The sequence below is a fragment of the Centroberyx gerrardi genome, chromosome 6, assembly GCF_048128805.1.
Source record: "Centroberyx gerrardi isolate f3 chromosome 6, fCenGer3.hap1.cur.20231027, whole genome shotgun sequence".
Taxonomy (NCBI): Eukaryota; Metazoa; Chordata; class Actinopteri; order Beryciformes; family Berycidae; genus Centroberyx; species Centroberyx gerrardi.
In genome coordinates, this window is record NC_136002.1 from 30,228,269 (window position 1) to 30,253,819 (window position 25,551).

Consider the following 25,551-nt stretch of genomic DNA (forward strand, 5'->3'; position numbering starts at 1 on the left):
GGAATGAGAGAGGGATGGAGGAAAAGATGGAGAAAACAACAAAGGAATTCCTCCATTTTGCACTTCTTTTAGGATGAAACGTGTGTGTGTGTGTGTGTGTGTGTGTGTGTGTGTGTACCTGAACAATAGGAGTCAGTGTATCAGGGAAGGCAGCTCTGATGATGGCGTTCTTGGTGGTTCCTATGAAGAGTTCTCCTGGTTTTCCCTCAGCCAGAGCGCGAACAGGACCGAACGACTCGCCCACCTGACACACAAAACACACTTCTGAGTGCACAAGCTTAAAAGTGCATTTGTTTTGAAAGTGCACACTTTACACACTTTACAAGTGACAGAGGGTGCTAAAGGCAAAGGAAATGATAATAACCAAAGTGAGCATGGAGGACAAGGAACCCAAAGCCAGTAAGACTTACAACACTATAACAACAAGGTAGAGACAGTAGATGACAATAAAAGCTCATTCTTTAGTTAAAAAAAAAGAAAAAAAGAAAAACTAAAAAGTGTTATGATGCCATCGAACAGCCAGCCACTCTTAAGGTCTAAATACAGTGTTAGAGCTTGTCTTGGTTGTAGTTTTTGTCAAAGTCATCCATCTTTAATCTTTTTTTTTTAGATTACCATGTTGTTTATGGTCTAATATCTATTTGAGGGAACCGCTGTCCTACACTTTACTGCTGCAGCGACCCGCTCTCTCCTCAGGGTTAATAAGGTTCATCTCATCATGGCGTCTCACCTCCATCTCAGACTGCTTGCTGTAGTCGTGGTCCCACAGCACCACCCTGCGGTCCTTCCCCCCTCCGGACACCACGGTGCCGTCCTTCAGGACACACACAGAGAAGATCCCGCCCTCGTGGGCCCCCGACACCACCTGGCTGATACGGTTCCCACCTGTCAATCACACATACAGCCAATCAGAGCACTGACAAGAGAATATCCTGCCTTTGTGGACCCCCTGGTCACTAGCTGGATGATGTGGTTACAACTTGTCAATCAACAGCACAGCCAATAAGAGCCAGTTACTGAGTTGGGTGAACTCACCCTTCATTTTCATTCTATTGGATATATCGGGAAAATACATTTCCTACTTGGATATTGCACATGAACGCCTGCCATTCAAACTCTGATGAAGTCAGAAAGCGGAAGAAAATTTTGCCACTCAAGTCTCTGAGTTATGATGCGATGATAACCTTTAATCTTGTCAACATGGTGGAAAAATCTAGTTTTAGTCAGTCAACTACTAAACTCCATTTCTCATATACCTGATACGCCTTTTCTCCTTGTTCTTGCAAAGAAACTGGTAGCATTGTAGTAAGTGCTTTTTAAATCCAAGAAGCAGCAAATCGCTCTTCATCCTTGTTTGTTTATACATTTTTTTCGTAACTAAAAAGCACATGAATGCAACGCTGTTTAGCAGCCAACTTGGAAGTCCCGGATGTCAGACTTTCCCACCAGCACATGAACACACAATCAGTTTGTCAGTGGGGCAGGCAGTCAATCCTTTCTAGTGCACTATTTGAAGTAACCCAATACACAACCCAATGTTGCCTGAGTGTCTGAAGTGAGCTGCTATACAAGAGTGAAATGCACAGCTGGACACTGAACTACCATGTCTGAAATGCCTGTGGTAGTAATCTTTATAGAACAGCTGATGCTCCTAATGACGCTAGTTTGCACTGTAGTTGCACTGGAGGATTTCACATTTCTCTACAATTTGGCTAGCTGGTAGAAGATTCATTTCAACTTTCCTGATAGGGTAAGTTGTTTCATTCATTTCATGTCATTATATCACATTAGCTTGTTTGATTAGGTTTTGCATCTTGTCTGTTGGACTTTGCCTGTACTGGGCTTAATGCTTTGTTAGCAGTAACATTAGTTGTTAAGGTTTGCCAAGATGCTCACAGCCATGTAACTAGTACTAAGCTAGTTTTCACTTTCACTTTTTACAACATCCTCATGTCCTCTCCACATTTCTTTCACTACTTCATCTCATCTCTCCACTTTCTACAGTTTAAGTCTCCAGTGTGACATTTCTACATCCATTCCTGCAGTTCTTATAAGAACAGCACTGCTGTGTTCGATTACATTTTCATACCACAACGAACAACCAGTCTCTCAGTGTTCGGAGAGTTAACATATAAATATGTTAAATAAAAGTGAAACTGTCCAGTGTCCTCTGGAGCAGCAGGATGAGGTTGGATTCTACCTTTGGCCCAGACGTAGATGTTTCCACTGGAGTCTCCTGTGATGGCGTCTCCGTTCTCAGCAAACGCCACGCACAACACATACTTTGGCTTTTCATGTTTCTAGAGAGAGAGAGAGAGTGAGACAAAGAGTGTTACTTATGTGAACCAATGTCTAATTTACACAAGTTAAAGGCCATGCATTTATTTTAAAACAAGTGGTAGTAGACGTGTGGTGGATGAAAGAGTCATGAACAGTGGTTCAAAAAGGAATATCTACTTTCTGTAGTTTAAGACTGACGAAGACTTAATGTGCGGATATTCCTTTTTGAACCATTTAAAAAAAAAAACATGTAAGGCCTTATTGTATTTTTCTCAAATCCACCAACTTTCAATGACTTTCAAGGCCCTCGGGAACCCTGGGGGCTTCTGGTGACCGACATGGTATGAAGACAGCAAATGACAACCGATTTTTCACCACAGTGTGAGTTAACAGGGTTGATTTGAGATTGGGAGGAGGGTGTTGTGATATTTTGGGAACACAGTGAAACTCATAAAAGGAGGTTAAAGAGGCACTTGTCCGCACCTCGAACAGGCCCTGTCTCTTGGTGAGCGTGTTTCCCTCCATGGTCCAGAAGTTGATGTGAGATTTCCCACAGGTCACAATCAGGTTGGCGTCCATTGGGTGAAACACGGCGCCCAGTACAGAGTCGTTGGAGCACTGGAGAGACAGGAGGCATGAGGAGTAAAGCATCTTTCTCTCTTGTAAACAAAGATCAAGTTGGTGTTCTGAACAGAATACATCTATAATATTAAAATCCAATGTTGTTGAGTAAAAGTAATTCATCTGCATTGACCGATCCTTAAAGTTTAGAACCAGGAATCAATATCTGCAATGAAACAGTTGTATCAAGGGGATCAGGGTCAGGGGTCAAAGGTCAAGGGTCGGGGTACCTTGACATCAGCCAGCTGCTTCTCCTTCTGCCAGTTCCAGACCGACAGGATGTGATCGTTGGCGTCGTCCACAGCGCAGAGGAAGGCGCCGCCGTTCTGAGGAGCAGAAGAAGAGCTGGAGCTTCACTATGCAACAGGACACTAAAAACATTTCAATGTTTTTTGTTTTTTTTTATATGTCAAAAGCATGCACTGATGTTTCATTTGTAATCAATGCCTCTGTGCACTGTACTCTCCAGGTGACAGGTGGGATCAGTGCATTTTCAATTCAGTCAATTCACAAAGTGAGCTGTGATGAAAATTCAAAATCTGGACATCTTTTGCCATGAAAAGGTTCTCATATCCAATCTATAGTTATGTTATTGAGAATACATTTTTTATCATCATGCAAACAGCACTTTCATTCACTCAGGAACTATAAGATGCTTTGGATAAAAAACAAACACCAAATGGCAATTTGGGTTTCAAACTGAAACATTTTGAACTCAGAATTAGACGCATGTAGCAACGGATAATGTAATAACTGCTGGATAATGTAATAACTGCTGGATAATGTAATAACTGCTGGATAATGTAATAACATGTCAAAATGTAATACAATTGTCCCTCTAAATGTAATAAGACGTGTAATAACTGTTGATGTAACAAACAACATCACATTATTACAATAACAATTATTGCAATAATAAAATCAAGTGATTATTACTTGAAAGGGGTGTAACAAATCTATAACTGATGATGTAATAACAGTATTGATCAATAATGTAGCATTTTAGTCATTACATTATTAGTCAATGTTATTACTTCAGTAATAGTATGTTACACCCCTTATGAAGTTAAAGTAATAATGTAATAATAAAATGAAATATACATTACATTATCCAGCAATTCATTATAATATCAGGTTTTATTAAATTTTCAACTCATTTAGAGGGACAGTGTATTACATTTTGACAAGTTATTACATTAACTGAAAGACCTCAAACTTTGATTCACTTGTAAGTCCCCAGTCGTTATCTAACTGAACCGTCCACAGTGAATCCAGCCTGTAAAATCCTCTGGAACCCGACCGGATGTGAAGCGGCTTACCGACTTGGAGAAGGCGACGCAGGTGACGGCCCGGTCGAACACACCCATCCCGATCACATGCAGGGTGTTGAGGCTCACAGAGTCCCACACACGAACATGAGGAGCCAGCAGCTGAACACGCACAGGACAGACATGACATCAGAGAAATAAAACACACTCAACTCAGCTAGTTAGAGAAGCTCATTTGGTGCAGAGAACCAACAGCGTGTGACGACCTGAGAAGAGAAACTATCCACGCCGATACAAGAATTAAACACAGAAAGATCTGGAGATGAAGTACGACTGAACATTGGTTTTCGAACATAATTTCTCTTCTCTGAAGGACAAAGATGAAAGGACAACAAAAGAGGAAAAGAAGTTTTCTTTCACTTGTTACAGTAACTTAAACCAGTTTTTCCTCTTTACCAACACCATCTCTCCATGTATTACCAGTGCTGTCAACATTGTTATCACTGTATTATTTAAGTGTTACTGAAACTGCACCAAGACTTGGACGATGCACATGGATAACATGAAGTATCGAGATTCTGATGTTTCTTGTTGCTGTCATTATTTCAGCATTTTCCAGATCATTTTAACTCCTTGTTCCTCGAGCAACAGCACCAGGACAAAAACCTACGAGTTATTTCAGATCATACGAAACAAGAGGGTTTTAAGGAAAAAATACATTTTTATACATTTTAAAAACACATTTTTACTGCTGCTTTTGAATAGGTAGTTTTTGTTTTTTAACCATACTTTTTCTCAAGTATAAAGTTGTGGTATTATTTAACGGTGAGTGTGCCTGTCGATGTTCACAGTACCTTCCCATCTTTAGAGTTTCCAGCCACTTGTCCCGTTGCTATGGTAACCATGTCAGGATGCACACTCAAGCTAAGGAGAGAAAACATAGAAATTGTTCTCATTATTATTTTTGCCCCTCAAGAGACATTCCTTTCAGCTTTACGTAAAAAGACGGAAAATTGCAGACGGATGATTACAGTCTCCTCCACTGGGGTTTTGTTGGAAAAGTGATTCCAATACACAACCAAAGTGCATCACATGCAAAATGTAAATACTTTTATCCAAAAAATTTATGTAAACTGCCATCACAGCTGGAGACATTTTCAATATTACATTAGAAAATCTGCTACTGTCACTTGTTGAAAAAAGAAAGTTTTCCAGTGCCGTCACCACAAGAGAGTCTGTTTTCATTTTTACCTCTGCCTCTCATAAACAAGGAAATTTGGGGAAATGACAGTGTGTCCCAAATATGAGTTTAGAATCAGAGTTGACATAGTGACTTGTTTTGGCACTTGGCACTATAAAAACCATTGAGAAAACAAACAACAACCCTAAATCGTTTCCAACAGAAGTGACAAATTCTCTGTGGTTCACCGTCAGTTTCTGCTTCCACCTAACAGCAGAATGAGTTTTACTTCCTAGATTCCAACATTACAAGCAAGAACGGCACGGGTCAGAGCCACAGAGATCTGATAATCCAGATTATTTTGCTAGATATTGTAATCATGGTTGATCATAATAATAATTATATCAGAAACAAAATTATTTTACTGCATTTTTTGTATCTTATAGCAACATCTTGACCATTTTCAGCATGAACAAATATTCTAAACAAAATGAAACAAAATGTTTTAATACTGCCAACAATTCTACAATTATTAATTTTAGAAACTAAAATCACAATATATGATTATACACAATTAAGTATGCAGCCCTTATCACAACAATCCTGTGTTCCTAGAATAATAACCTAGATATAAATACTCTATAAAGATAGGAGCCGTTCAATTCCGAGCAGAGCAGGAAGATACTGTGTGAAGGCGTGGGAGAAGAGGATGCAGTTGTTTCCCTGTAGAGATGAGAGCAGCTTTCCCAGCATGCCCGGGGGGATTCAGTTTGTTTACATCCCAGTGTCAAAACATAAAGCTCTGCTCATTTACTCTGCTCCCTCTGTAAACGGTTTGGGACGTCAAGAGCAAACCAAAGCAAACCAAAAATCACCCAATTAACACCTAATTAAGCTACATAAAGTGTCAGTGATGTGTTCAGGCAAACTGTTGAGAGAAATACAAAATTATACCAATCTCCTATCGATGTAGGAATATAACCATTATATAAGTCTCACAAAGAGGAAGAGTTTGGGAAGTTCTAGTTTTTGGTTAGAAATCATGAGGAAAGTTCTGGTAACTAGTCAGATGTGAGACATTTGAGCTTCAGGTTTATTGTACTGTAAAACTACTGTATAAGAAGTCATTTTGTGCAGTATTAATGCAGGATGGACGCAGGAGAAATGCATGAAAGAGGACTTTTCAATGGCTACCACTCTTTCTAATGAATAATAACATTTTTCATATGGTATTATGGATTGATCATTAAGTTTAGAATCATAGTTATATATCATGTTGCATTATGAAGACGTGTATCAACAACCTCCTACGATATCCAGGCTCTAGGTATTACTGATAAGCCACATCACTCAAAGATGTAATGTGATGAAGAGGAGTCACTCCACTGTTTAAACAGAAGGAGGAGCCGATTCTAAAACAGGACCTGGCTCGTGTGTAAGGTTTAAGTCATATGTGGGAATATTTCCATATCCTACTGTGCCGCCTTTACTTTGTCTGCTTTGTGTCGCCTGTGTGTTATTCTGTGTGTCTGTTTGTACACTAAACACTCAGCCCAATCCTCCCCGCACACACACACACAGTACATAAGAGGCCTTTGATCATAATGTCACAGCTTCTATCTACTGGTTGTGGATGACAGTGTGATCTGGATAGCACTGCAGGACTGGTTGGTTGTAGTCTGACCAGGCTGCAAAACCACTGTCATCTTTTAAACTGCCTCTTAAAACATTTCTGAAGACAGTCTTTACAGTATACAATCTGATTTACCTGTTTTACTCTCAAAGTGTTTGTGTGTTTCATTCTACAGTAACTCAGTTTTTACTCATGATGGGCATTTTAATTTTTAATCTTACTGGCTTTTATTTGTTGTTTAACTGCATGTAAAGAGCATTGTATCACCATGACAAAGGTGCTGAATAAATGCTGCTATTACTAGTAGTAACACTGCAACACGTTTATTACTACTACTACTGTATTACTACTACCACCACTACTACTGTATTACTACTTCTACTACACCAACAACTGCTACTCCTATCACTATTACTACTACTGCTACTATTACTACTAATCCCACTCTTAACACTACTTCTACTACCATTTTTACTCCTATTACTACTACTATTCCTACGGCTACCACTACTACTATTACTGCTACTAGTGCTGCTACTACTAAACTACTACTACCACTACTACTATTACTACAACTAATCTTACCACTACTACTGCTGATACTACAACCACTTCTAACATGACTACTATCCCTACTATTACCACTGCTTCCACAATTATGACTACTACCACTATTACACCTGCTTGTCCTACTACTACTGCTACCACCTCTACCACACTATTACTACTATCACTACCACCACCACTCCTCCTACCACTACTGCTAGAACTACTACTACTTCTGGTACTACCACCACTACTCCTCCTCCTCCTCCTCCTCCTCCCTCCACTACCATCATCTCACCATTTGACGTCGTCGTTGTGTCCCAGGTAGTGTCTCTGCTGCTGCTCCTCGGTGTTGTACAGCACCACCACAGAGGCGTTGAAGTAGACGATCTCTCCTGTGGGCAGCAGGTAGAGGTTGGAGCGGCAGTCTCGGCCTCGGTAGCCGTACCTGGTCCGGGCCGGGTTAGGGAACAAGACGGTGAAGCCGGGCCGCACATTTAACATGCTGATTTCAGGCATATTTAGCTTATCCAGGGGGACTTTCAATGATTGGAAAAGTGGAATGAGCTTCGATTTGTGGATCACAAACATTATGATGAACCAGTAGTAGGGAGTGCAAGGATCAGAGCTGCAGCACCCAGAAAATAGATGTTACGAAACATGTATGTGACCCTTGAGTGTTCATGTATGATGGAGAAATAAAGAAATAAGAGCTCTTATGAAAGCATCATTGGCCGAAATAACTAATTTTAACTGATGGATAAAAAACAAGTTAAAAACTAGATAAGCGCCACACTCCATCTATCTACTGATCAGTTGCTTAATTTTTTAGTCATTCATTCATTCGCTCCTGAACCATCAGAGAAACAACATCTGTTCCCAGTCTGAAGGATACACCCACTGCAGTTTGAGTTTGCGGTCGGGCAGCGCCACCTTGTGGTCCAGGCTGTAGCTCTCCCTCTGCTCGTCTGGGAGGTGCATGGTGACGGGACGGCCTCGCAGAAACATCCTGACGTAGCCGTCCTCTGGGGAGAGGGAGGGAGAGAGGGAGAGAGGGAGAGAGAGAGAGAGAGAGGGAGAGAGAGAGAGAGAGAGAGAGAGAGAGAGAGAGAGAGAGAGAGGTGGGAGGAAAGACAGACGGATTCAATATGGATGCATTAGACAATATAACAAACATTTGTTGTTGTTTACTTCCTTCCTCCAAACACTTCCTGACTCTACCAGACAATTTCATTTAGTAGCTCTAGACCATTCAGCTCTTCATCACTTCTAATGGAAAACGCTGAGTGGCTGAAGAGAATGATAAAAATGTTCTTCAGCAGTGCGTGAAGGATACCATTTCCATTTGATCTGCCAATTGAATTACACACATCAGACGCTGCTCATCCTCTTTACAGCAAATTACAACACTGCCGTAATGTGAGGGTGTGAGTTAGTGATTAATGGATTCTCAATCTGCATGCCACACACACACACACACACACATAGAACACCTCTATGGGGTAAAAATACAACTTACCTGCATTGAGGGTGCATTCTTTGGATTTGCTGAAACAGAAGAAAGAAAAAGACAAATCAAATGTAGAATCGGTAGAATAAGGCACTTCTACCGCATGGGTTAGGGGTTTGATCCCAATGGAGGTCGCCCATATTCAAAATACATTTTAAAACATGTTCATCTTGAAGGTTTGTTACCTCCACCAAGGAGGTTATGTTTTCAGTGCCGTTTGTTTGTCTGTTTGTTTGTCTGTTAGCAGGATTACGGAAAAACTACTGGCCCGATTTTCATGAAACTTGGTGGAAGGGTGTAGCACGGGCCAAGGAAGAACCCATTAAATTTTGGAGCGGATCCGGATCCGACTCACGAACAAGCGGTAACAGCACGAACCTTGGCGGAGGTCTGCGCTCTCCGAGTGCCCTTCTAGTTTAATCCTGTATTAGTTTAAAAGCTAATTTTCCTTTAAAAAGTGGAAAAAACAACTTGGTGAGATAAGTGGGAGGGAACTGGGGAGTTTCTGTAAGATTTGGCTTACAATGTGGCTGCCCATCTGCAGGGGTCTGATTCCCACCCATACTAAAAAAACAAACACTCGATAGGAACTGCAAGGCGTTGTTTTGGATGAAAAAGTCCATCAAACGATACATATTGTACTTATCATCAGTTGTGTCATCGACTCTGTTTGGAAAGCTCCTGAGATGTTTTTCCATGACTTCAGGAGTTCCTGTAAGAGTTTTAATTATTTATTCTTTGCCCTCGGCTGCAACTCTGACCGCTCGGTCTCCTGTCAACTGGAAAATGAACAGAGACGTCTCTCAAAGGGCTGCAGAGCACAGTCAGCAGAAAAACACCGACCTTTCATGACAGTCACACACTCAGAGGAGAGTTTCACTACCTGCAGTGGGTTTTTGAGATGATGTCTTCTGGATGCAGGATTAAGATCCCTTGTGCTTAGAAATACTGTTTTCAAAGTTGATTTGCTCCCAATGCGCATATTAACAGCAATGTGAAAGGCGCTCTGGAGTTATGGGATTGAACAGTAACATTTTAGATGTTTTTAGCAGTTGTATTTTTTTAAAATATGGAGCAATAAACATCCGAAAACTTCACATCTTCACAAGAAGCACATCAGCAGTTGCAGTTTGAGTTGCACAGAGCAACTTAGATCAGAGTTTTGATCAATATGTCTAATTTTCTGGCTGTCAGTTGTGATTTTCTTTATTTTAGTGTACGCATATAAGTCTCTGTTATGAGAAAAGGCACACAGCTGCGGACACACTTCTATTCTTTGCTCGCATGAATAAAGTTTTGACTCTTGAATCCGACTGTGTACGTGAGCGGATTAAGAAGCTGGCTTTGAACTTTGATGAAATCCAGGACAGGCTCAAAGCAAACAGACATATCCTATTATCTGTGTATCCACACATGGGTGATGACACCATGGCTGCCCAAGGCCTGGGGCTCTGGATGGGATACAGGAAGATCAGGTAGACAAATACACAATGAGTCTGGTGCTCGGCCAGCAGCTGTTACAGAGGAGCATGAAAGACTGACAATGAGAAAAGAACGAAACAGAGATAGAGACTGTGGGACAACAGGAAGGGAAACTGGCAGCTATAGATACGCATGGATGTAAGTAAGGGGAAAAAAGCCTCGTTAGCGAAATACCTACTCATCTCCAACTCACAATATCAGATCTACATAATTTTATTTTGATCTAATTAGTCTTCTTGTTAGCCTGTCATGTTGCTTGCTGTTTTAATATTTACATGGTTGTCTGTCTCTGTTGTCAGCAGAGTGTGAAATAGTAAGAGCTGGTAACTTTGCAAGTGTCAAGACGGGCTGTTTAAAGTGCTAATCTGCGAGATCTGTGTTTTTATAAATTCTGTCTCTATCTTTGTTGCTAAGTGCTCATCGCTGTGGTGTTTCTGCACTGCACTTCCCAGAGATCACCTGTCAATCAAACAGTGTGGGCGGAGCTTGGATTTTCTGTTGATGCAGTTTGAGTTTCTCTTTTCTTTGTTCAGCCATGGTGGCTATCACTGCTCATGCTAACTACCCAGTTCTTCTTCTTCTGTTTATTACAAACAAACCGGAAACATAAAACGCATCACTTCCTGTTTTCCCAGGAAAGACCAGACATCAGATATACTGTAGGTTGAATCACTGTTGTGTTACATTAAAATCGGTGATAGAGAGTAGGAAAACATTATTTATATGAAAATGTTGCACATTATAACCCTAACCGCTTTAAAAAATATATTACTTTAGATTAAACTTTACTTTAAATCTATTCTGACAACCAGTGAGCCAGACCGCCAGTTTGCCAAAATGTATAGACTATTTCTAGCTTCCTCATCAGGTTGCATCAGCTGAGCTACAGTACAGTGACAGCACTTCCTGAATCATCTGTCTGTCAACCAATCAGAACTGCCCACTGTACAGTTCTGCACATGCTGACAACTCAACCTAACCTGTCAGGATGCTGTCAACCAATCAGGCTCCGTCAGGATGCTGACACGCTGCCTCAGCGGACAGGTGGATATCACCATGGCAACAGCAGTAAAATAAGGCTGGATAAGATAAGGAGAAACTGAGGACTTCCTCTACCTGTTCAGCAACTGGAGAGTATGGAGTCTACAACAACATGTTTGACTAAACCTGAGTGTTCGTTTCTATGGATGCAGAAGCAGAGGTGGAGCTGGGAGGGAACAACACACCAGCAGGATACACACTCAAAACCTGCATGCAGATTCACCCAAACCACATGTTTCTAGACACTCTGAGGAAAAGTCCAATGATTTAGGAGGTTTGTCTCAGGTGTGTGGGTTCAAAGATCAGACACAAAAAGGAAACCAACCAGAACTTTTTACACTGATAAAAAAGGAAGAAATCCCCAAAAATGCCAAAGACTGACATTTATCTACATAAGGTGCAAAAGTGAGAGAACTAAAAAAGTGCACAACAGAAAATGTTGCACTCAGGAGGCCACAATTAGTTCTCAATTGTCGCTCAACCAAGTCTAAAAATCTTTCAGGAAATATAAAAGTCTTTTAGCAATGATATTGTTTCTCTTGCCATGCAGGAAGGAGACCCAACAGAATCAGGCCTGGCACCCATATTGGATCCCAACTCATGAGGTGAGCTATATGGTCTCTGACATATTTGGCTATCTCCACTATCAACAAACTGTAAAAAAGGTGATATGACTGTAACTGATACTCAGGCATAAAGAGAGGTTGGAAGCAACTTTAGGACTCTACCAGGATGAGCCGTGTGCATCTATCTGGCCTCACATTTGTTTAACAGGGAGTCGACTGTGGGAATTATGTCGGCTCAGTGTCTGTTTGAGCTAGTCAAGTCATGTCAAGCAGAATGTATTCATAAAGTTTTTTTTTTTTTACAAAACAGGTTTGCCACAAAGTGTTTTACAGAGCAACAAAGGACACATTGATAAAAAGAAGAGCGAGCAAATCTCACGAATTTTAAAGATATGAGACTAGAGCTTGCATGTGTGTGTGTGTGTGTGTGTGTGTATAAAAAAAGCATAGAAGGGCAGTCTGAGGGAGCTAAAAATTAAAAAAAAAAAAAAAAAGTGAACCTCGTGAGGACCTGACTGGTGTCCATGTCTGTGTATCTGTTGTTTCGGGGCAGCTGGAGACAACCAGGCAGGGTTTCGCCTCTTTAAAATAACCACATAAAGGTCCGCTTGTCTCTAAAGTGTGTGTTTGTGTTTGTGTGCGTGTGCGTGTGTGTGGTCTGCCAGGAAGGAGGAGGAGTGGTCCGGTTCTAGCCAATGAGAGAACAAGATTGATTCGGAGCCAGTAATTAGTGCAGTGCATGCCGGGTAACTGGCAGCAGGACAGGGGAGACGGGGTAAATAACTGTGTGGGTCTAAAGAGCGTGCAGCAGGCTGCAGTCCCAGTCACCCGGTTTCCAGGGGAAGGGAATGCACAAACACACCGCTGATTAATATGCGATGCTGAGGGAACCGGTTAGCATTTTCTGCCACTCTAAAAACTCGAGTTCTTCTAAGATCCAGAGGGAGCTAATAAGCACCATAGGGTTCTCGATTTAAAAAAATAATAAAGAAACCTCCCATTATGTTACAGGTTCATGGAGGCACATGAAGCCTTTGTGAAGAGGTTCCTCAAGGAAGCTTCTGGGGTTTCTCCTGAAGGTTCCTCAAAGACCTTTTCAAGTTTGAGTTTTTGAATTTGACTGTGCCTGCCAAACGATTTAAGGGCCACAGTGGAAAAAGTCGGCCAACTTTTCTATTATCCTGATAGTTTTACTGCTGAATGGCTGTCGGCATATCATGTTTAGAGTGTATTTAACAAGTTAAAACATGTTGTGAGTTATTAAAATGTGATCATTTTAATGCTGAATACTTGGCGGCATATTATGTTTGACTTCTTCACTCACTTCAAATATTCTCCAGGTCTACTCTGCAACATTTTATTTACATTTTAGGCATTTAGATGACACTCTCGTCCAAAGCAACTTACACTAGGTGCAACAATACAATCAGCTTTAATTACTAGATTTGATTACAAGAGATTACGTTTTGTTTTATTTCGTAAATAAGAGCAGCGTCTGAAGAAAATGATTCCTCTAGCTGGGAAAGACTGCAGCGATGGATGTTGCAGTAAATCACTTTTTATGACAGTGATCCATCCATGAAGCAAATGGATGGTGCGGTCTGAGTGTAATGCTGATGGGTTGCAGTCTGCTGAAGTGGGAACGGTGGAAATGGTCAAGTGTGTTCCCACTTCCCAGTCCATTATGAGTGAAGTACTGCAGCGGTACAATTAATGGACGGAAACACACAGTCGCACACACACACACACACAAGAAAATACAGTATGTCCCATATTACATTAGTCTAATCCAGTCTGATAATTTGTTCTGCCCCCTGTGGCGTTAGACACATCAGGACGAGAGAGAGAGAGAGAGAGAGAGAGAGAGAGAGAGAGAGAGAGAGAGAGAGAGAGAGAGAGAGAGACTGATTGAGCATGATAGAGATCTTTTCCTTATTCCTTATATTTGCATGAATTCAGATCTGCTGTATATGATGTAACCCCAAATATGCACAACCTCTTCCAGCATGCCAGGCCCCAAGGCAATTTTGAGTGTACTTAATATTAGTTTGTGCAGTGACAATGAAAGAGAATGACTTTAAGCACCGACACAAAGCTTTCTGCAAAAAAAAAAATCCTGGAAAAACTTTGTTTTGTAGCTGCAAAGTGCTGCTCTGCAACCAGGGACCCAGTCGATACGTTTACTGCATGTTGTTAAGCAGGAGGTCCGATCAATGTGATCAATGTTTCTGCTTGCTGAGCAGAATCTGTAATCCTGACAGATCAGTCGGAGACACCTACCCCTCCTGTCCCCGCTCCCACTGCTGCAGGGTGTTACAGAGCTGCCATGTTAGCAGCATATCACTGTTGTCATGTGAAAACCTCCTAACCGCAAATTTAGCTGTTTAAACTTCAGCTTAATGGAGAAAATTTCTGATCTCTTAAAATCTTATTTAAATCTGATCTCTAAAACCCATTAGATAAATTAACAAACGCATGGTAAAAAAAAAAAATGCATTCATAGTGCCTGAAAAGTTGAGATTTTGGAGATACAAGGTATTCTCCTGAAATCACACAAGCTCCTAATATTTTCACTCTACCTAAAAGAAAATTAAAAAGGAGCACATGTGCAACTGATGGGCATTTTCCATTATTCTCCACAGATCATGCAGCTAAATGTCCAACCTGTGCTCCTGTGTTTTTTCCCCCCCCCGAGCAGAAAAGTTTAATTTAAACTGACCATCCAAAAGTAAAAATGAAGTCAGTGCTGAAAATAGGAACGGTCGCCCACACAGTGAATCATGCTCCATGTTAACTTTCCCAATGTTTCAACTCAGTCTGCAGCTTTGTCAGACAACACATGAATAAGAAAAGTGGGTGTGTATATAAAATATATGAGTAGGTCAAATGAGGTAATTTATAAAACCTCAGCAAGTGTAAGATTGTTGTTTGCTTTTTTAACTTTATTGTATTATATAATGCAGGAGCTCTGTCCTCTGCTGCCAGAGTCAATGAGGTTTAACAATCAATTAACTGACAGAAATGCTGAGTGCTGTGTGACCAGTCTTCTGCCTGTCACTTTACATCCCCTCACCCTGTACATGTGTGTGTGTGTGTGTGTGTGTGTGTGTGTGTGTGGTCTCTCTGTGTGTGTGAGTGTCTTTCATAACTGGACATGGACACAATGTGACATGTTTGTTTGTTCCCACCATAATTAGAAGCCCGAGGACAAAAGAGCGGGACGGTCCAGTAATGGAACTTCAAAAAGACACATTAAATGATTTCAACATGTGTGCGACATCAAAGATTTCCAAAACTAAGAGATCCATTCTTGAAAAAAGACACCACATGCTTTCATGAGCTGGTGGAAAACGCTTTACATAATTGTTCCAACATTTGCAGCCTTGAGATGAAGAACCGTACAAATCAGTTTTCAATTTTCTGAGGAGCTGAAGTACAGCGGATCTTGTTCATTTGGAGCGTCTTTGTTAAATATCACCTGAGAGCAAACAACCTCTACTTTCTTTGTGAATGAATCCAACACTAATAGTTTTTAGATGATGAGACTTGAAAATATCACTCATCTGAAAAACGCAATCACTTTTTCTTCTCGGTTTAACCCAGTTAATATCTGAGATCTACACTTGAAATACAAAATATTCTCCTCAAAATGGCTTTTATTAAGATATCCTTTATTCCGTATACTATTGTCTGTCTATTGTCACCTGATCTGTGGCCCATTACAACAACTGGCTCTGGTTTGTGTTTTATTTATGCCGTTACTGTGCTGCTGCCCCTCCCCAAAGCCACCAAAGCCCCACTGACGAGGAAATCAAACGCATCAAAAGGCTTTGCGTGACAACACTGAGTTGCATTAAACAGCACAACTTCCTCTGGGTGCAGCGCAGCTAAACCCAAATGAAAGATTACTGACTTCATCTGAATAGAAAATAACCCCCAAAAAATAACCTATAGCGATTACAAAACCAAATTTTGGACAGTGGATTCTACTAAATGCATTTTATAAACACCCAAACCACACTAAAGTCTGGTCTGTAGTAACTTCTGCTCCACTGTGCCACCTATAATCTATTTAAATAGCAGTCACACAGCAAATGAAGGACTGGCTGGTTTGTGAAGTGAACTGTGGAGAACAGCATGTAACTATTTCCCTCTTTTTACAATTCATCCAGCTACTTCAAAAGGCTAGAAATCCATTTTGGAAAAGCAAAGAATCTCCTGAGCTTCATCATTTAATATCTATTGTTGCCAATTGGTCATCCAAGGACTTCGGTTACACTCTATCCTTTAAAAAAACACCATTAAGTATCTAAATGATTGTGCAATGAATCATTCAGTAAGAGTGCCACCTTTTCCCACATCCCCCTTTTGGAAGCAAACCCTCCACATGTAAAACCTTTCTGCTCACAGTATCCTGCACTGTCTGTCAAACATGTAAAGCATCTGTTTACCTTGGAGATCTCTTCATGGCTCACAGCTTCCCGTAAGGTAACAGTTGTCTCAGTCAAAGCGGTTTCTGTCGTGTCTGGCAGCCACAGCAACACACCGACTTCCTCCTTCCCTGAACAAACTTTTAGCTCTGCCTGGAGAGCCTCTCCAGCCAATCACAATGCATTTCCTGATTCTGCTGCCACACCCCCCCCCCCCCCACCCCTCACCGGCGACCACACCCCCTTTTTTTTTCACAGAGACTGGTGGGAAATTTGATGCCATCAGCAGACGGGAGGAGAGAGAGAGAGAGAGGGGAGGAGACAGTGAGAGAGAGAGACAGAGAGAGAGAGACAGTGAGAGAGAGAAAAAATGAGAAAAAAAAAGAGAGAGAGAGAGGCTTAAAAGTGCTTATCTATTATGTGCAACTGTTACATTTTACTTCCTCCATCAGTAGAGGTGGAGAGAGGAAAGGAAAGGAAAGGAAAGGAAAGGAAAGGAGATGGGATGGATGATGAATATAAATACGCAAAAAGAGAGAGAAGAACAAGAGAGAGGAGAAAAGTGAGAGAGAACAGTGTTACAAAGAAATAAAATAAACAAAAAAAGAGAGGGGAATCTAGAGGATTAAGAGAGATAGAGAGGAAGAGAAGGATTTAAAAGAAAGAGGGCAAGCCAGCAAGCCAGCAAGACAGACAGAAAGAAAGAGACAGAAAGATGAACAGACAAATGAAGGCAGGAACACAGAGAGAGGGAGAGGAACAAGGTGTTTGACTATAACCGACTAGAACCATAAACCTGTTCTTAACGACGCGTCCATAAACCGTATCTCTGTGTCCAGTTTGCCAAACGACGAGCGGGCGTCTCGGTTTGTTTGCGGGCGACAAGCAAACACGCGCTGCGTTCATTTGCCTGGGAAATGCGAGCACTTCGCCGTCCATCAGGCTTCACAGAGAGAGACGTGGAGACGAGGCAACAGCCTGTCAACTGATCCGGCGTTTACTGTGACGGACAAAACTTTACTTACCGTAGGCAAATGAGAAGTGCTGAGGGTGGAAGTTACACATGATGATGAGCCACATTAGATGAGATGATAATGTGTGCAGATTTATCTCATCTCTATCTCTATCTCTATCTCGCCCCCCCTACACACATACACACACTCTCTCTCTCTCTCTGTCTGTCTTCTCTCTTTCACACACAGTCTGAATTATTAAAGCCGCTCAAGCATCCTGTATGCGCTTCCCATCTTCGAAACTCAAAAACCGTCACGTCTCAAAACAACAGCCGCTGCATCCACGACTCCCACAGTGACTGTAGTTAATGTAAAATGGCTCCATCAAACAGAGATGTGAAGCAATGTCGATCTTGATTAGGGAGCAAAACCAGTCAGTCTGCTTGTCCTCTCCTTTCCATTCCAGCACCATTTCATCTTTTGCCTTCATCCTAGATGAAGTGCGATACATTTTTTGCGGTTCAGGAGGTTCGTCTCTGATGTATTAGCCTTAAAAGACATATGAAGACTTTTCTCCTTTCCAGACTGGGTGGCAAGAAAGATTTGTGGTAAAACAAATGTCCCAAACTCTGCAGAGAAAATCAAGTTACTATTTGTAATTATTTTGTATCTTTTTCCATATGGTGGATATGTCATTTTGTATTGAAACTCTTCATATACACTTCAGAGAGCAAAAATGTCTCCAGAAGGGCTGAATGATGAAAGTGATTTGAACTTGTAGTTGAACCTGACTGTTTTGTCCTGTAATCTCCAGCATGGACAGGACAAGCAAGAGAGATGGAAAGAGTACTGGAATATTTTACTCAAGCAGAAGTACTCCAACTTAAAATTTATGAATGATTTTTTTTTTTTTAGAGAATCCTTCAAGTAAAGTAAAAGTAGTAAAAGAGTAGCTTGCCAAGTTCTCAAATAGTTACTCTCAAGCAAAAATCTGTTCCAAAATGTTCTACCTCAAATATTAACAATTTGCCCATTTTGGCGTGATTTATGCAAATTGTTTGATGGTTCATTATCAGCTGAAGTCTTTGGGATGGTTCCTTTCCAGCGTGTATCAAATAAGATACAATGACAGTGACTTTTTCACTGTGAACCTTTAGAAATACTTGAAAAAGTTGTGTTTCTTTAAAAATCTCTCTCTCAGGAACAGTAACTACACAGTTGCAGCTTGTTCCTTTCTGCCTCTGACAGGCACACAGTTTGTTTGGACGACATGATGGTCAGTCTACGCTTTGCTGACCGTCTCAACTTGGTTTCCAAACTGAGACAGATGACAGACGGGAAACCAGACAGAGAGACAGACAGTCCAGGCAGGTAAGACAGCTCATTACAACCTGATCAACTGCTACACACATGCTATCCACAACCCCACTGACCTATAGGATATAAATATACTCTCTCAGCTTGTTAGAGGCAACATGGGGACGGATATCATGCGGGTATGTGTGTGTGTGTGTGTGTGTGTGCATGTATGTGTGTGTGTATACTGTTGACAGCTGGAGACATCTTCAATATTCCATTAGCAACTTTCAATCCATTAGTTTGTTCTCCAGTGCAATCACAGCATGTTTTCTCTGTTACCTCTGCCTTCCACAAACAAGGAAATGCGGAAAGAGAGACTTTAATGATTTTTGGATAAGTACAATAGAATACCATGCATGTCCCAAGTGTTGGCAAGTTGTCTCCAAAATGCAATTGGAAGATATGTGGGTGACATTTGACTTTTGCATATAGGACAGTCTAGCAGGATACGGCTGTTACCTCTTTCCGCAGGAGGAGCTGCTGGAGGAGGTGGTTCGACTCCGGCTCTCGCCTCCCATCTCCCTCTTCACCAGGGTGAGGCGCTCTGTAGACATACTCTTCCTGGAGGAGGAGAGGAGAGGAGAGGAGAGGAGAGGAGAGGACAGGAGAGGAGAGGAGAGGAGAGGAGAGGAGAGGAGAGGAGAGAAACATCCAGCAAAAGCGTTATTTAAGAGAAATCAGGATATTTCTGACATTTTATCATTACTCTGATGTGATTGTGTATAACCTTCCCTCCCTCACAACTGCTCCCCCAGGCCACTGCTAAAAATACAAATTTGTTCTTAGTCAACTTGCTTGGTTAAATAAAGGTCGTATACATGAACGTTCGATTGGTGGAGAACAGAAAATGAAGAGTGGAGGAGCACGGAAGGCAGAATGCGTTGACACTGCAAACAATTTGACAATTCAAATCCACAATCAGCAAAACGACGACCGATGTTAACCGCAGCGGCCTCGTTTCCTCATTAGGATACGGTCGGCTCCAGTTGAAGTCATCGGTGGTACTGCCTGTCAGCAGCCAATCACGTGCTAGAATTTGTACAGACAACAAGACATATCTGAAGAAAAGCACCACATTGGCTTCAGACTCCACAGTGTGCACAGGCTTGCTGGTTGAACTAGAGGAATTCTTCATATACCAGCCCCCAGTGCATCTGCAATTGGTCTAAAATATCACATGACATGGTTGTGTGGCCTTGTGGAAAAGCGTCTCCATTTACTTTTCTGGTTCATTGCCTTTGTGTAGTTGCTTGTGTATGAGCGAACATCTCGAGGCCCGGCTTGCTGAGCTTGTTAGAGGATATCTGCACCTTCATGACCGATCAAATGGTTTCTAAATCCATTTCCAGTTTCCCTAGGTTATGGTTACCTCTTTTATTTTAACGTGTCCCCGCTGACATGGAACATAAATGGACGAATAAAGTGCAAAACCACAGCAAGTATAGACAAATTTGTATGCAGTGTGGTTCTACTTTGGGAAAATTCAGCTTTGTTGCTAGCGTACCGCCGCCTTAAGGGTGGAGTGGGGATGGGTGTTTACTGTACCTCTTGATGGACTGCAGCACCTCTTTCTTAGGAGACGAAGGGGAGGAGAGGAGGCGTTTCTGTTGAACATAACCGTTACTGAGGGGTCTGGAGGGAAGAGCCTGGAGCAGCTGACGCACTGAGGGACAAGAAAAGATCGGATTCAGAGATAGAAAGCCTCCACTTCAAAACACTTGTAGCAACAAACAATTGTTTTTTTGCATTGTTAGTTAGCTAACGAGCTAGCAGGCTAATTTACAGTAGCAAAAGCAAATGATTTTGTTTATGTGTCTATTAGCCCCTACGCTTCTACAAGGTATGTAAGCTAGTGAGCAAATCAGATGTTAACAACAAGGCAGTGATGATGATCTGATGTATCTGTTCCCAGACAAAAACAGCACAGAAATTAACCATGTATATTGTCTATTCAATTCTTTTGAGACAGCCAAATTGGCCAAGAAACACACCCAGCTTTAGTTTCCACGGCTACTGTCGCCCAGCGGCTGTGAACCTCCAATATGGCCGCCAGAGGGTGTGTCACGTCATCTAAAAGCCCTCTACAGTCCTGTTCACCTGTTGTCTTACCTTTCATGGGCGGTGCTGGAGCTGTGGTGGCCAGCGGTCTCCTCCCGGCAGCATGGATCCCTCCCGGCTGCGTCCCGACGCCGTGCTCCTCGCAGCAGCCCAGCCGCCGCAGGGCGTCGGCCAGAGCCGACTTCAGCAGCTGGATCTCATCCTCCTGCAGCTGCAGCCTCTGCTCCAGCTGGGACACCCGGTCCTCCATGTCCATGTTACTGCCCGCCGACACCGTGTCATCTGGACAGGAGGGTGGAGAGAGAGATAGACAAGACATGTTGACAAGACAGCCTTATGTGAATGTTATCGATAAGTGTTGTGTGGAGACTTGACATAGAAGTTAGCGAGGGTTTAAGGTAGAAATTCAGGAAGTAAATGTCCCTTTTGCTTCTCTCTATTGCCAATACAACACAATAATGATTCAACCTATATCCAGTTCATGAAAGGTTTTACATATACCATTCTTAACACCCGATGTCAAATAGGTCTTTTCTGGTAAGTTGACATGAGCAGCGATAGCCACCATGACTGAACAGACAGAGAAAAGGGCGCCACCTACAGAAACTCAAACTGCATCAACAGAAAATCCAAGCTCCGCCCACACTGTTTGATTGACAGGTGATCTCTGGGAAGTGCAGTGCAGTGCAGAAACACCACAGCAATGAGGCTGAGCAACAAAGATGGAGACTAAATACAAAAAAAAACAAAGGAACTCTAAGATTGTGTGTGTGTGTGTGTGTGTGTGTGTGTGTGTGTGTGTGTGTGTGTGTGATAGAAGAGAGGATTTAAATGCAAGCTGCTGTTTACATACAAACCAAAACAGTTGCTTCAGGTGAGTGTCATGGATAGCTGTTGCTTTGTGATGTGATGGTTTTGAGTTTCTAAGGTGGTAAGAGCATACAGGATGCTTGACCAGCTTTAATAATTTAGACTGTCTATGTGTGTGTGTGTGTGAGTGTGTGTGTGTGTGTGTGTGTGCTGAAGAGACAGGGAGAGAAAAACAAAAACAGATGTGTGGTTGTTTTGTATGGGAGCGAGTGGGAGAGAAGATAGAGAGAAAGAAAGAGGGAGGGAAGGATAGCCGGGATGCTGACAGAGAAACAAAGCTTTGTTTTCTCAGTGCTGAAACAGATGGCCAGCCTCCCTCTCGACTTTCAATTTCAGCTTTATTTATTGAATGTAGACATGAAGGTTTCATTTCCAAAAAGCTATAAATCAATTTTGAGGGGAAAAAAAACACATTACCTTAGGTTCATTGTTTAAAGCTGCAATAGGGAATATTTTAAGTAAAAATGCTGCAATAGAGAAAATCGTCCCATCCCCACCATACATTCACTCTAGTTGCCCAAATTTGTTTCTGGTGGCAGGACGGTCACTGGCGGGAAATATTCTCCACACAGGAAATGACAAATCAAAACTTAACAGCAAAATAAAACTTTCTCCAACCACTAAGAAGAAGAAATTTAGACCCAAAGAGTTTACTGATGTCATGTTATGTGATGTCTGGGTAATGAAGTACTTCAAACTGTCAAAACATTTAAACAGTTATCTCCCATTGCCACTTGGGGCCGCTTTAACCCTTCTCAAATATGGAGGATCCAGCTTCAAGGACCTAAGCTACTTGCTATCGTTTTTTAAAAGTGGCCTAATTTGTTTTGTCATCATGAATCATTTTATCGTCAGAGTAGCTGTCACCTTTATCCACTTTGGGATATCTAATTTTGCCACGAAACTCTTCCTATGTAGAGTGATATGTGTAGTCAAATGTCAATGGACCTGGTTCCCATGGTGGGCTTTAACTTCAACACATTAGCAAGGACTTCAGACAGACCGAACAGTTATCAAATTAACTCTTACTCTCACAAACAACAAATATGACTGCTTCAATTTAGTAGGGAAGTTAGCTTTCTTTTAATTAGCTGCTAAGCTACCTAGGGTAGATTCCAGTAGCTAGCTACAGTCGGCCAAATATATATTGCCTTAAAATGTGAATATCACTCCAGATTGTTGAGATCCGTTTGTTTCAGTGGGGATCAAATCTCTGAAATGATTCCCAACATTTGCATGATGTGCATCTTGGTACACAACAGCAGGACAGAGCAAGTTCAAAAATTCAAAATGGCTGCCACAGGAAGGTCTTTAGTATGACCTGTAACGTCCCTTTGCACTGTATGTTCACTGTGCTGCACCTCATCTTCAAGTACACCAAAACCTGGTTCTCTCTCTCTCTCTCTCTCTCTCTCTCTCTCCTCTCTCATCTCTCTCTCTCTCTCTCTCCTCTCATCTCTCTCTCTCTCTCTCTCTCTCTCTCTCTCTCTCTCTCTCTCTCTCTCTCTCTCTCTCTCTCTCTCTCTCTCTCTCTCTCTCTCTCTCTCTCTCTCTCTCTCTCTCTCTCTCTCTCTCTCTCTCTCTCTCTCTCTCCTGACATTATTACTCTGATCTTGAAATCTTTCCAACCAAATCATCCACCAGCCTCCCACCATGATGACATCACCGGGGGCCAGCCAGATTATCGAAGGCACATTTCCCAGGACAGATTATTAATCTGCGGCCCAAATCAACAGATTACGACCTGATAAAGTCAGAAACGTGGCTCTGGTTGGTTGGACAGGACGTCCCGACTCTCCCCTTGTCCTACATTCTCTCCTCTATCCCCGTCTCTGGGATGAACCCACGTCTGCACAACCTAACATCACAAGCACAAATAAAGAGTTTCATCCCAAAATTCTCTGATAGAATGACTGCTGGCATGAATATAAAACTCACTATTAAATAGTAAAGTTATCAGCTATCTTGACCTTAAACCGAGCCATATCACTACAGCAGGAGATTATTCATTGTTCATTTTCCTGTCCTTTAAGATCTAAGATTTACCTTAGACCTGTAGTGGTCTAAGTCTATATGAGGCATTGAGGTAGTCGGTTAATGTTTAGTCCACTAAATCAGCAGTGAAGTACGTTAAATGGCAGAGCAACAGCAATATCAGTTCAAATCCCTTTGACTTTAATCAGCCTTCTGCTTTTTAAACACCCTACATTAGTGTTGCTGGCATAACCACATTTTGACTTTGCTACATATGTTTTGGTTCTAAAATGATAAAAGTCAGATAAAAATCTAACTAAAACAATAAAATAACCTAAAAATAACACATGGGTCAAGTTTAGGGCTGGTTGTACATACACAACTTTACAGTGCTGCCTTCCTTTTCCTCATTATTATTTTCAATACAAAGTTCACGCTAAGCTCATGTTTATAGCACTCAGAGATTTGAGCACCAGAAGTTGAGCACCAGGGGATTTTAAAAGTCACGTAGCATCGGGACGAGCCACGATAACGCTCCCAGCATGCATCTGTTCACTTCAGCACTGCCAGCTGAAGCGGTGGAGAGACAGGGAATACTGTTACTGTCGCTGTATCGCATCTCTCAGTCAAATGAGAGCTCACAGCAGCAGGAAGGGGCAGCAGGGAAGTCCAGCTTCACATTTACATACAGAAATCAAGCTGTGGGGAGATTTGCATAGCAGAACTGACTAATGGTCCAGCATGATTAATATCAGATTATTTTTTGGCCCGTAGCTCCGTTTCTCCTCTCTCTTTTCTCTCTCATTTTCTCTGAGATTGTCCGTTGGGTGTTATGAAATGTTTTTAGTAGGGTTAGAGCGATATATCGGGTCGATATTGGCCCATGTCTGATATGACACACATCCCTCTGGATTATTGAGATTCATTCGTTTCTGATGCGTTTTTCAGTGGGGAATCTGTGAAATGATAGATGTCTATATGAAGTGTCTCTTGGTACGCAACAGTAGTACTTCCAGGTAGAGTTTCCCACCCCATAGTGTGATGCAAGTTCAAAATGGCCACCATGGGAATAAGGTGCATTATTACTGTCCTGTTCCATACACTACTGGTCAGTCTCTGGTTCCTTCTACAGCTGAAGAAAGATTGTATGCTGCACTGTCCGCTAGCATCCACACAGCTATAGATTATTGAATGTTAAATGTGAGGAACTTGTTTTTCTCTCTGTTGCATTGTCCTTCTGCACTGTATGGGACGTCCTGCTGTCCTTGAACCAGGAGTCAGTATTATATGTACTGTGAGTGTGTTACAATGCAAGCTGTCAGTATGCCTCTGTACCTGGAGGTTAAACAGACTGAATGTAATTACTGTACTGTGTATGGTGATGTGCTGCAGGAAACATGAACACAACTGTCTGAAATACACTGTGGACACACACACACACACACACACAGAGCGAGAGGGAGAGTCTCATTCTCCAATACAGGTAAGGAAAGATAGAAGGTGGGTGGAGAGAGACACAGATAGATAGATAGATAGATAGATAGATAGATAGAAAGATAGATAGATTTTAAACTGTCACGCCAATAAAGTACATTGAACTGAATTTGGAGAAACAGAGTGAGAAAGAGAAAGAGAAAGGAAGAGGGACAGACAGAAAGAGAAAGAAACTGAAAAAGACCGTCTTACTATCCGATACAGGAGAGGAAAGATAGGAGGTGGGTGAAGAGAGAGAACAAGACAGAGAAAGAATAGAGAGAGAGAGCAAGAGAGAGATAGAGAG

General features: G+C 41.8%; 1 protein-coding gene across 3 annotated transcripts in view; it reads right to left on the reverse strand.

Annotated features, from left to right (window-relative positions):
- eml2 (EMAP like 2) overlaps window positions 1-25,551 on the reverse strand; it is a 42,338-nt gene that overhangs the window by 8,237 nt on the left and 8,550 nt on the right. For 2 of the 3 annotated variants that reach the window (XM_071897118.2, XM_078284108.1), the window contains exons 2-14: window positions 20,979-21,209; window positions 20,415-20,532; window positions 19,329-19,430; window positions 9,048-9,076; window positions 8,424-8,553; window positions 7,827-7,976; window positions 5,024-5,093; window positions 4,221-4,331; window positions 3,132-3,227; window positions 2,764-2,898; window positions 2,201-2,300; window positions 731-885; window positions 119-244 (exon numbers count right to left, since the gene is read on the reverse strand). In XM_071897118.2, the coding sequence (XP_071753219.2) occupies window positions 119-244; window positions 731-885; window positions 2,201-2,300; window positions 2,764-2,898; window positions 3,132-3,227; window positions 4,221-4,331; window positions 5,024-5,093; window positions 7,827-7,976; window positions 8,424-8,553; window positions 9,048-9,076; window positions 19,329-19,430; window positions 20,415-20,532; window positions 20,979-21,209 (1,553 nt within the window). Of the gene's footprint in view, window positions 1-118; window positions 245-730; window positions 886-2,200; window positions 2,301-2,763; window positions 2,899-3,131; window positions 3,228-4,220; window positions 4,332-5,023; window positions 5,094-7,826; window positions 7,977-8,423; window positions 8,554-9,047; window positions 9,077-16,578; window positions 16,685-19,328; window positions 19,431-20,414; window positions 20,533-20,978; window positions 21,210-25,551 lie in introns of those variants that run through there. The other variant, XM_078284109.1, reaches the window with a different exon arrangement.